Source organism: Salvelinus fontinalis, chromosome 12 (assembly GCF_029448725.1).
Source record: "Salvelinus fontinalis isolate EN_2023a chromosome 12, ASM2944872v1, whole genome shotgun sequence".
In the NCBI taxonomy this organism is placed as follows: domain Eukaryota; kingdom Metazoa; phylum Chordata; class Actinopteri; order Salmoniformes; family Salmonidae; genus Salvelinus; species Salvelinus fontinalis.
In genome coordinates this window covers 37,662,547-37,675,323 of record NC_074676.1, presented here as the reverse complement: position 1 = coordinate 37,675,323, position 12,777 = coordinate 37,662,547, and the positions used below count along the sequence as shown (strand labels likewise).

General features: G+C 43.8%; 1 protein-coding gene across 3 annotated transcripts in view; it reads right to left on the bottom strand.

Annotated features, from left to right (window-relative positions):
- Positions 1-12,777, bottom strand: part of LOC129867322 (ankyrin repeat domain-containing protein 13C-A-like) — a 62,528-nt gene that overhangs the window by 2,418 nt on the left and 47,333 nt on the right. For 2 of the 3 annotated variants that reach the window (XM_055940648.1, XM_055940647.1), the window contains 2 exons: positions 10,879-11,040; positions 596-675 (listed from right to left, as the gene is read on the bottom strand). In XM_055940648.1, the coding sequence (XP_055796623.1) occupies positions 596-675; positions 10,879-11,040 (242 nt within the window). The remainder of the gene's footprint in view (positions 1-595; positions 676-10,878; positions 11,041-12,777) is intronic. The other variant, XM_055940649.1, reaches the window with a different exon arrangement.

The window sequence follows — 12,777 nt, the reverse complement described above, 5'->3', positions numbered from 1 at the left end:
TACTTTTGAAAGAAAAGAAAGGAAGAAAGTCTTACTGTGGTCCTGAAAGTGAAATGAGTGACATCTAAAAAAATTCACAATTAAATAAATAAAAAACGGTCAACACTAGCTTCTCTACCCTCAAAGTCAAACTCTGCCCATTTCTACAATTTATCTTCTTAAAATATTATTTGAAGTCTAACCCTAACCTTAACCACACTGCTAACCTTATGCCTAACACTAAACTTAAATTAAGACCACCCATTATTTTTATTTTTTTCCAATTTTGACTTTGGCTGTGGAAGCTAGTGGAAACTAATGAAACCCCATCAAGCCAATGTAACAAGACAGCTGAACTTGACAGTTCAAGGGGCAGGTTTCTCCAACAGAAAGTAGAACAGCTCTCTACAGCTTTAACTGATGAAGTAAGAGGATTGGCTTTAAATAGAACTATCCACCCACCCTCCCTGTCGCAACTGTGCATAAGTGATCCATCTGTCTGTCCTTCATTTAACCCTGTATGTAGACAGACATGACACTAACAATGAGTCAGAGTGCGCGTGAAAGTGAACTTGTGAAGTGTGGTGAGAAGTGAAAAAGTAATTGTCATACATACTTTCCGTTCTCTGCGTTGATATATTCCTCCCAGGAGATAGTGTTGGGTGAAGGTGCAGTTAGTGACTGTCGCCTCACAGGCTAAAAAGATGGAAACCCAAATGATTGGCAAGGACAGACAGCTGGCAACACAAAGCTACACAGAACAAAGTCAAACATAAAAAAGTTCTAGATAACATACGGACTACAATGAACACAAACAAAAACACGATCAGCGGAAAAAAACTGTACACTAAAAGTAAAAAAAAAATAAACAAATTTTTTATGCTTTTCTCGAAAACACTTAATTTTTTCCTAAATTGTTTGTAAGATTTTGCCTGTATCCACCTGAAGTAAACGAGATGTAGGATGTTGAGGACGGGAGTGACGATCGTTGAGGTCGGACCATATCTTTGCTTACAATCATATTATAAGTAACCAGCTTAATTACTCACACCACAGGAGGTTGGTGGCACCTTAATTGGGGAGGACGGGCTCGTGGTAATGACGGGAGCGGATTAGATGGAATGGTATCAAATATATCAAACATATGGTTTCCAGGTGTTTGATACCATTCCATTTGCGCCGTTCCAGACATTATTATGAGCCGTCCTCCCCTCAGCAGCCTCCTGTGACTCACAGATAACTTAACATGGTCTTAAAGTATACAAGTGTTTTCCGTCATTCTCTGTGCCCCAGATCACACGGGATTCTCAGAGGCCTAAACTCGTGACAATCCAAACTTGAACTGGCTTAAGCTGCTGAATTTCTCTCTGTACTGAACAACATGACAAAGTCAACACTCATTCCTCATTGTCCAACTGTAAGATGCATCTGTTTCATATTAACCAATGTCTGTATTTATTTATTTATTTATTTTTTATTTTACCGTTATTTTACCAGGTAAGTTGACTGAGAACACGTTCTCATTTGCAGCAACGACCTGGGGAATAGTTACAGGGGAGAGGAGGGGGATGAATGAGCCAATTGTAAACTGGGGATTATTAGGTGACCATGATGGTTTGAGGGCCAGTTGTAATGATGCATGTATACGTAATTCAGAATGACTATATAATCTCGTAACTCAAAATAATTATTTGCCTTTTTAGCCATCATGCCTTTTAGCCATCATGCTTTTTTTGCCATTTGCTGTTGGCCACTAGGGCTGTTATACCATCCTTTTTAGCCTTTGCATTTTCACATGACCATCTGTCCCCCGAAAAGCGCTGTATTAAAACTTTTACTTCTGGAACTCAAGTCTCCTCTTTTACCTTTATGAAGTCAACTTTTTTACTGCACAATTCGGTCTACAATTCTCAAACACATTCGTGTCACTAGAGGGCCCAAGTGCATCACTAATGCTGAGAGCGGGAATGACAACATGAACAGTGGAAAAAACAATTTGATGATTTTACAGCTGCACACATACTGCATGAATGAAAAGGGGTCGTTAATTCTCGACACGTGCCTTGTCAACAGCACCTTGACCTTAGGTTATCATCTCTGTGGACACACACAGGCGTACTACCTCACATAGGTCAGCACACCTGGCTCCACAATAGTCAGAGCAGGAGTACAGTCTGCCCCCTTGGTCATTTCTGGTCACAACTTGCAGACTTGTTTATGTGCTGCTGTGCGTTTTGTTGCTAACCTTACTACCTGACAACTTTACGGTTTATACTTTTTAATTACCGTTTATATTTTTGTTTTTTCACTCTCAATGTATTTATTTATGCTAATTTTTTTCCATTCAACTTTTTCGCTCCGGACGTGGTTCGTCAGGACCTCCACCAGCCGAAGCTAAGTAGTAACATTAACATGATGCCTTCTTATTTCAGTCGCTGGAATCATAATATACAGGAGAACGATCGCCTTACGGCGAGGATAGCTGTGCTGCAAGCCCAGCTTCAGACGCAATCGTCCACAGCTTCAGACGCAAAAGTCCACAGACCCACTACAAAAGGCTTTCGGACCCATCATCGACTCAGTGGGTTTTGTCCAACAGGTCTCCGGGACCTACTCACTGCCAGTCATACTCTGGACCTAGTTTTGTCCCATGGAATAAATGTTGTGGATATTCATATTTTTCCTCATAATCCTGGACTATCGGACCACCTTTTTATTACGTTTGCAATCGCAACAAATAATCTGCTCAGACCCCAACCAAGGATCATCAAAGGTTGTGCATAAATTCTCAAACAACCCAAAGATACCTTGATGCCCTTCTAGACTCCCTCTGCCTACCCAAGGACGTCAGAGGACACAAATCAGTGAACCACCTAACTGAGGAACTCAACTTAACCTTGTGCAATACCCTAGATGCAGTAGCACCCATAAAAACTAAAAACATTTGTCATAAGAAACTAGCTCCCTGGTATACAGAAAATGCCCGAGCTCTGAAGCAAGCTTCCAGAAATTTGGAACGGAAATGACGCCACACCAAACTGGAAGTCTTCCGACTAGCTTGGAAAGACAGTACCGTGCAGTATCGAAGAGCCCTCACTGCTGCTTGATCATCCTATTTTTCCAACTTATTGAGGAAAATAAGAACAATCCCCCAAAAAATGGATACTGTCGCAAAGCTAACTAAAAAGCAGCATTCCCCAAGAGAGGATGGATTTCACTTCAGCAGTGATAAATTCATGAACTTCTTTGAGGAAAAGATCATGATCAGTAGAAAGCAAATTACGGACTCTTCGTTAAATCTGAATATTCCTACAAAGCTCAGTTGTCCTGAGTCTGCACAACTCTGCCAGGACCTAGGATCAAGGGAGACACTCAAGTGTTTTAGTACTATATCTCTTGACATAAAGATGAAAATAAGCATGGCCTCTAAACGTTCAAGCTGCATACTGGACCCTATTCCAACTAAACTACTGAAAGAGCTGCTTCCTGTGCTTGGCCCTCCTATGTTGAACATAATAAACGGCTCTCTATCCACCGGATGTGTACCAAACTCACTAAAAGTGGCAGTAATAAAGTCTCTCTTGAAAAATCCAAACATTGACCCGGAAAATATTAAAAACTATCGGCCTATATCGAATCTCCCATTCCTCTCAAACATTTTTGAAAAAGCTGTTGCGCAGCAACTCACTGCCTTCCTGAAGACAAAGAATGTATACGAAAAGCTTCAGTCTGGTTTTAGACCCCATCATAGCACTGAGACTGCACTTGTGAAGGTGATAAATGACCTTTTAATGGCGTCAGACCGGGACTCTGCATCTGTCCTTGTGCTCCTAGACCTTAGTGCTGCTTTTGATACCATCGATCACCACTTTCTTTTGGAGAGATTGGAAACCGAAATTAGTCTACACGGACAAGTTCTGGCCTGGTTTAGATCTTTCTGTCGGAAAGATATCACTTTGACTCTGTGGATGGTTTGTCCTCTGACAAATCAACTGTACATTTCGGTGTTCCTCAAGGCTCCATTTTAGGACCACTATTGTTTTCACTATATATTTTACCTCTTGGGGATGTCATTCGGAAAAACATAATGTTAACTTTCACTGCTATGCGGATGACACACAGTTGTACATTTCGATGAAACATGGTGAAGCCCCGAAATTGCCCTCACTGGAAGTCTGTGTTTCAGACATAAGGAAGTGGATGGCTGCAAACTTTCTACTTTTAAACTCGGACAAAACAGAGATGCTTGTTCTAGGTCCCAAGAAACAAAGAGATCTTCTGTTGAATCTGACAATTAATCTCGATGGTTGTACAGTCGTCTCAAATAAAACTGTGAAGGACCTCGGCGTTACTCTGGACCCTGATCTCTCTTTTGACGAACATATCAAGACTGTTTCAAGGACAGCTTTTTTCCATCTACGTAACATTGCAAAAATAAGACATTTTCTGTCCAAAAATGATGCAGAAAAATGTATCCATGCTTTTGTCACTTCTAGGTTAGACTACTGCAATGCTCTACTTTCCGGATACCCGGATAAAGCACTAAATAAACTTCAGTTAGTGCTAAATACAGCTGCTAGAATCTTGACTAGAACTAAAAAAAAAATGATCATATTACTCCAGTGCTAGCCTCCCTACATTGGCTTCCTGTTAAGGCAAGGGCTGATTTCAAGGTTTTACTGCTAACCTACAAAGCATTACATGGGCTTGCTCCTACCTTTCTTTCCGATTTGGTCCTCTCGTACATACCTACACGTACGCTACGGTCACAAGACGCAGGCCTCCTAATTGGCCCTAGAACTTCTAAGCAAACAGCTGGAGGCAGGGCTTTCTCCTATAGAGCTCCATTTTTATGGAATGGTCTGCCTACCCATGTGAGGGACGCAGACTCGGTCTCAACCTTTAAGTCTTTATTGAAGACTCATGTCTTCAGTAGGTCCTATGATTGAGCGTAGTCTGGCCCAGGTGTGAAGGTGAACGGAAAGGCACTGGAGCAACGAACCGCCCTTGCTGTCTCTGCCTGGCCGGTTCCCTTCTCTCCACTGGGATTCTCTGCCTCTAACCCTATTACAGGGGCTGAGTCACTGGCCTACTGGTGCTCTTCCATGCCGTCCCTAGGAGGGGTGCGTCACTTGAGTGGGTTGAGTCACTGACGTGGTCTTCTTGTCTGGGTTGGCGCCCCGCCTTGGGTTTTGCCGTGGCGGAGATCTTTGTGGGCTATACTCGGCCTTGTCTCAGGATAATAAGTTGGTGGTTGAAGATATCCCTCTAGTGATGTGGGGGCTGTGCTTTGGCAAAGTGGGTGGGGTTACATCCTGCTTGTTTGCCCTGTCCGGGGGTAACATCGGATGGGGCCACAGTGTCTCCTGACTCAGCCTTCAGTATTTATGCTGCAGTAGTTTATTTTATTTTTTTAAATTTTATTTCACCTTTATTTAACCAGGTAGGCTAGTTGAGAACAAGTTCTCATTTGCAACTGCGACCTGGTCAAGATAAAGCATAGCAGTGTGAACAGACAACAACACAGAGTTACACATGGAGTAAACAATAAACAAGTCAATAACATGGCAGAAAAAAAAGAGAATCTATATACAATGTGTGCAAAAGGCATGAGGTAGGCAATAAATCGAATAATTACAATTTAGCAGATTAACACTGGAGTGATAAATCATCAGATGATCATGTGCAAGAAGAGATACTGGTGTGCAAAAGAGCAGAAAAGTAAATAAATAAAAGCAGTATGGGGGGGTGAGGTAGGTAAATTGGGTGGGTAGTTTACAGATTTACTATGTACAGCTGCAGCGATCGGTTAGCTGCTCGGATAGCAGATTTTTAAAGTTGTTGAGGGAGATAAAAGTCTCCAACTTCAGAGATTTTTGCAATTCGTTCCAGTCGCAGGCAGCAGAGAACTGGAAGGAAAGGCGTCCAAATGAGGTTTTGGCTTTAGGGATGATCAGTGAGATACACCTGCTGGAGCGCGTGCTACGGGTGGGTGTAGCCATCGTGACCAGTGAACTGAGATAAGGCGGCACTTTACCTAGCATAGCCTTGTAGATGACCTGGAGCCAGTGGGTCTGACGACGAACATGTAGCGAGGGCCAGCCGACTAGGGCATACAGGTCGCAGTGGTGGGTCGTATAAGGTGCTTTAGTAACAAAACTGATGGCACTGTGATAAACTGCATCCAGTTTTCTGAGTAGAGTATTGGAAGCTATTTTGTAGATGACATCGCCGAAGTCGAGGATCGGTAGGATAGTCAGTTTTACTAGGGTAAGTTTGGCGGTGTGAGTGAAGGAGGCTTTGTTGCGGAATAGAAAGCCGACTCTAGATTCGATTTTGGATTGGAGATGTTTGATATGAGTCTGGAAGGAGAGTTTGCAGTCTAGCCAGACACCTAGGTACTTATAGATGTCCACATATTCTAGGTCGGAACCATCCAGGGTGGTGATGCTAGTCGGGCGTGCGGGTGCAGTCAGCGAACGGTTGAAAAGCATGCATTTGGTTTTACTAGCGTTTAAGAGCAGTGGGAGGCCACGGAAGGAGTGTTGTATGGCATTGAAGCTCGTTTGGAGGTTAGATAGCACAGTGTCCAAGGAAGGGCCGGAAGTATACAGAATGGTGTCGTCTGCGTAGAGGTGGATCAGGGAATCGCCCGCAGCAAGAGCAACATCATTGATGTATACAGAGAAAAGAGTCGGCCCGAGAATTGAACCCTGTGGTACCCCCATAGAGACTGCCAGAGGACCGGACAACATGCCCTCCGATTTGACACACTGAACTCTGTCTGCAAAGTAGTTGGTGAACCAGGCAAAGCAGTCATTAGAAAAACCGAGGCTACTGAGTCTGCCGATAAGAATATGGTGATTGACAGAGTCGAAAGCCTTGGCCAGGTCGATGAAGACGGCTGCACAGTAATGTCTTTTATCGATGGCGGTTATGATGTGTGTCGGGGGGCTAGGGTTAGTCTGTTATATCTGGAGTATTTCTCCTGTCTTATCCGGTGTCCTGTGTGAATTTAAGTATGCTCTCTCTAATTCTCTCTTTCTTTCCTCGGAGGAGGACCTGAGCCCTAGGACCATGCCTCAGGACTACCTGGCATGATGACTCCTTGCTGTCACCAGTCCACCTGGCCGTGCTGACCTGTTGCACCCTCGAAAACCACTGTGATTACCATTATTTGACCATGCTGGTCATTTATGAACATTTGAACATTATGGCCATGTTCTGTTATAATCTCCACCAGGCACAGCCAGAAGAGGACTGGCCACCCCTCATAGCATGGTTCCTCTCTAGGTTTCTTCCTAGGTTTTGGCCTTTCTAGGGAGTTTTTCCTAGCCACCGTGCTTCTACACCTGCATTGCTTGCTGTTTGGAGTTTTAGGCTGGGTTTCTGTACAGCACTTTGAGATATCAGCTGATGTAAGAAGGGCTATATAAATAAATTTGATACTATACTGCTAATACTGTGGCCATGGCAACCTCGAGAATACCAATCAACGCACGTCCAAAAATATGCACATATGCACAAACTCACACACATCCACACTAGTACTGAACTCTCTCTCCTTAACTGACCTATCACTATGAGTGACTGTGATATTCTGAGAAGACAGACAAAATTGGCACCAGATGATACAGTCAGTATCCCATCATTCACATGTAGGGTTCCCTTTACTTCAAACTGGACTATGTTATTATCCCTGTGTAGCACAGTGTTTTGATACATTTGCTGTGGCCTCGTGATGGGAGTTGGCTCACATGCCTTTGACTCCCGCCACCCCCGTTGTTGTGAGTCCACACAGCCTCCAGTCAGTCGGCCGTGCCCCCCGTCGCACCAAGGGTTTTAGACTCCATCCACCTAGTCAATAGTACAGAGCCCTGCTTTAAACCCCCTGCTATCTGTGTCCCCAGGCACCGCGCTAACCCGCTATGCCACCACCGTCGGAGTAAACAGAGGAGAACGTTAGTGCTGGGACGGACTCGGCATGTTATTTTTCTCTCAACCTACTTCTGCAAAACGGTTTCCACTGAGCAGGGAATCACTTCTACAAACATGGATGGAAGCACGAAGGACTGTGTAGGCAGTTTTTCCCATTCAATACTGAGCTGACCTTGACCTAAATGCTCACAGGTTTTCATACCGGTTAAATACACAGTAAAAAAAAGAATTGGACAACAGATTAAAAATGCTTGAAAGCATTTACCACCACAGTACAAGGACAACAATACCACAGGAAGTAAATACCACAGGACACATCAACAACACAAAACCCAGTTCACGATAGGACAAAACTAACGAAAACAACAGAGCCGCCAAAAAGCATATATTGAGCTTTGTGAGGCCATGACTTCCCTTTGTGGAGGGGCTCCAAAAGCAAATGATCTATAGGGCCAAATAGAGGGAAAGCACTGGTGTGTAAGGTGCCGCTCTGAGCTTCCATCACTAGAGGGGGGTGCCTGGTATACATGCTCAAGGGTGGAAGGGGGGTTAAAATGCAATGATATGAATGGACAAAGCCATCGATCATGTGACACCATTCCTTCCTATGTGAAGACTCAATAGCGCATTGAAACCAAATGAAGTCAGTTAAGATGGCGTCTTATGGAGATATAACATGTGCAGTTTGAGGTACTCTAGGAAGTAACGTTGCAGGCTAGTTCAATGCTGCCCACTCTCATTGAGTAACTCAAGTTGAAGGCCGACCAGGATAAAGCAGGCTGCCATTAGCAACTAAATTATCCTTATAAATTCTTCTACGTGCAATTTTGAAATAATTGGTTCAAGGACATACGGTGCATTCGGAAAGTATTCAGACCCCTTCACGTGTTGCACATTTTGTTACGTTACAGCCTTATTCTAAAATACCCCATAATGCCAAAGAAAAAACTGTTTTTTAGAATTGTTTGCAAAAGAAATATTATATTTATATAAATATTCTGACCCTTTACTCAGTACTTTGTTGAAGCACCTTTGGAGATTACAGCCTCAAATCCTCTTGGGTATGACGCTACAAGCTTGGCACACCTGCATTTGGGGAGTTTCTCCCATTCTTCTCTGCAGATACTCTCAAGCTCTGTCAGGTTGGATGGAGAGCGTTGCTGCACAGCAATTTTCAGGTCAATTAAGTTGTAGAAACATCTCAAGGATGATCAATGGAAACAGGATGCAACTGAGCTCAATTTCGAGTGTCATAGCAAAGGGTCTGAATACTTATGGAAATAAGGCATTTCTGTTAGTGTTTTATACATTTGCAAAAGTTTCTAAAAAGCTGTTTTCACTTTCTCATTATGGGGAATTTTGTGTAGATTGATGAGGATTTTTTTTTATTTAATCAATTTTAGAATAAGACTGTAAAGTAACAAAATGTGGAAAAAGTGAAGGGGTCTGAACACTTTCCGAATGCACTGTACATCTGGTGTATTAGAAGCATTTTCCATTCACTATAATGGGGGATCCGACTTTCTGCTAACAATACCTCCAGTACTGCGGTCGACCTTGAACCGTGTCTTCAATGAGAGGGGGCAGTCGTTCTCCCCTGGCAAAATGCCACAAATGAGGTTAAGAAGAGACGTTTTCATTCTGACAGACAGTATGTGCAAAACAAATACAACTATAAAGAAACCCAAGAGGAGTGAGTAGTCCAACTGAAGTATTTCCAAATAAACCACGCAGACGTGTTTTACAGCAAATAAGCCATATGCTATGTGAAAAGATATGACGCTTTGTGGTCCATGTCTCATTGACATGTTTTGGTACAAGTGACTGGAAGGGAGAGGAGATCCTATAGGGGAGTGATATAAGGGTGGCAAGTAGTGGGGTCTGAGAGGGCCTACCCCAAGGGCCCAGCGGGAGAGGAGAGTTTCAGGACTGGACTCGCGGTTATGCTGAAGGTACAAGCAAACAGTATCTTCACTTTGCACACCGCGCCCAGCTCACACCCATAACAGGTGACATGATACCAGTCGACTCCAGCAGAATTCCAGTTAGAGGCCCCAGCATAGAACTTCAGCCAAAAGCCCCAACTTGGGAGGTCCCACTGCTGAACTAGACACAGACTGAACCCAAGCCGGCACAGAGGCCCAGCATGGCGCTATAGCTCTGGGTCACAACAAGGTTTGAGAAGAGAAAATGTTACAAGTTCTGTAACATTATGAATGTGAAAATATGGTTAAATGTTTTAGTTGGGTGAATGTTTATATTGTGGCCATACAGTGTACCCGTACTCTGCAACTAGAGGGCCTCACCTCATAGTTCTGCAGCTAGAGGGCCTCACGGCAGAACTCACCTCATAGTTCTGCAGCTAGAGGGCCTCAAGGCGGAGCTCACCTCATAGTTCTGCAGCAAGAGGGCCTCACGGCAGAGCTCACCTCATAGTTCTGCAGCTAGAGGGCCTCACGGCAGAGCTCCAGCTAAAGGGCCTCACGGCAGAGCTCACCTCATAGTTTTGCAGCTAGAGGGCCTCACGGCAGAGCTCACCTCATAGTTCTGCAGCTAGAGGGCCTCACGGCAGAGCTCCAGCTAAAGGGCCTCACGGCAGAGCTCACCTCATAGTTTTGCAGCTAGAGGGCCTCACGGCAGAGCTCACCTCATAGTTTTGCAGCTAAAAGGCCTCACGGCAGAGCTCACCTCATAGTTTTGCAGCTAGAGGGCCTCACGGCAGAGCTCACCTCATAGTTTTGCAGCTAGAGGGCCTCAAGGCGGAGCTCACCTCATAGTTCTGCAGCAAGAGGGCCTCACGGCAGAGCTCACCTCATAGTTCTGCAGCTAGAGGGCCTCACGGCAGAGCTCCAGCTAAAGGGCCTCACGGCAGAGCTCACCTCATAGTTTTGCAGCTAGAGGGCCTCACGGCAGAGCTCACCTCATAGTTTTGCAGCTAAAAGGCCTCACGGCGGAGCTCACCTCGTAGTTCTGCTCAATGAGGTTCCCTCCTTTGCTCAGGCTCTCCATGATGGCCTTGTTCCTCAGGATGTCCTCCTCGGTCAGGTGCTCCCGACGCTTCCGTGACTCCAGCACCAGCCCGTTCACGAAGTAGAAATCTGCCAGGAAATTCCCCACACGCTCCTGGAGCGACAAAGGACATGAAAAAAAAACTCGGTCACCAATTTCCCTTCAATACACCTCAAAGGACAAACAGCAATAACCCAATAATAATAGCTCTCCCTGGATGTTTATCAATCACGACCTCTATGTTTTGGTTACTCTGTTTCCTTTGAACTTCGTTGAGGGGAGATATAGCACAGGAAATGTGAAAAGGACATGGGTGTCCTGTACTGCATTGAATAACAAGACTGTACTGTAGAGTAGCAGAGGGCACACTGACTAGGGCTGTTATCGTGACTATATTACCGCCACACCGACGGTCACGAGTCATGACCTCAGTCAAATTTCACGTGACCGTTTAGTCACGGTGACTGTATTACCACCACAGCAGCTGGTCACGAGTCATGACCTCAGTCAAATTTCACGTGACCGTTTAGTCACGGTGACTGTATTACCACCACAGCAGCTGGTCACGAGTCATGACCTCAGTCAAATTTCATGTGGCCGTTTAGTCACGGTGACTGTATTACCACCACAGCAGCTGGTCACGAGTCGTGACCTCAGTCAAGTAGCCCACCAAACTTGCTAACTGACTGGTACTCAGCACTCTCTTCTCCCTCTAATCACTCTGACATCAATGCAAATGTAATCGAAAATCTAAATCAAACACTTAATGAGGGCCCATGAGCTCATGTTGTGCAACATTTCTATAGGCTATGCAACTGCTGGAGAAAACAGAGTGATGGCCTCTATTTAAAAGAAGATCCCATCAGCTTTCTATAGGCTAGGCCTACTATATTTATTTCTCAACTTTCCTAATATTAAGCACATAGCTTCTCTTTACAACAGGAGTATAGCCTACCTGGCTGGCATGAAAATGAACCATGGGAAAAGTATACTCCATTCGCTATTCAAGTGCATAGATGACATGTATTTTTTTGCCCTGCCCCTGGTCCCAGATCAATGCATGATAACGGTCCATTCTAAATCAAAACTAATTTCACACATATATTATTTAGCATATGTAAAGACAAGAATACATTAAGAATAGTCTGATGGGTGACAATATTATCAGTTGTGAATGATATACTATCACTTGTGAATGATGCCCAGCTTGTGTGCAGTAAGGCATGAAACAGTGCAGGCCTTTTTTTCTCTCAACTTTTTCAAATCATAATAGTATACCTCATGTAGCCTAGCTAATAGGCAAATAACTTCTTAAAAGTAAGCACATTAATCCGCTTTACAAGGGGTGTAGAGCCTAACTGACATACATAAGTGGAGCGTGAGTTTCAAGTTTGGGGAATATCATTCTCACCATAAAAATGCACCTTAATAATAAAAGCATTACATGCATAATCGCATTTGCATCACTTTTGAGAACGTTATTTTCACAGTGGATTGCTGTGCTTATAATGTTAAGAAATAGCATAATAGTTTATCAACTTTTTAAACTAAACGCTCTGATCTGTTGCATCAACCTCAGTGCTTTAAAAAAAAAATTGATGCAAGTGGTTGTATTCATTTGGGATCTATCACATCCCACAACTGTTACACTATGTTTTGAATATTTATTTCTCGCACAGAAGGACAAGTTAACCAATAGAATAGGTCAACTTTTGTACTTTGGAGGATAATAGATTGACATAGGCTAGTGCTTTTGCTGTTCATTAGGCCCAGTCGGCTTGTTGGCTGACAAAAACTAAATGTGGACAGTTCTTTTAACATCTTTAATATGCGCCTCGGAATTTGATAAAA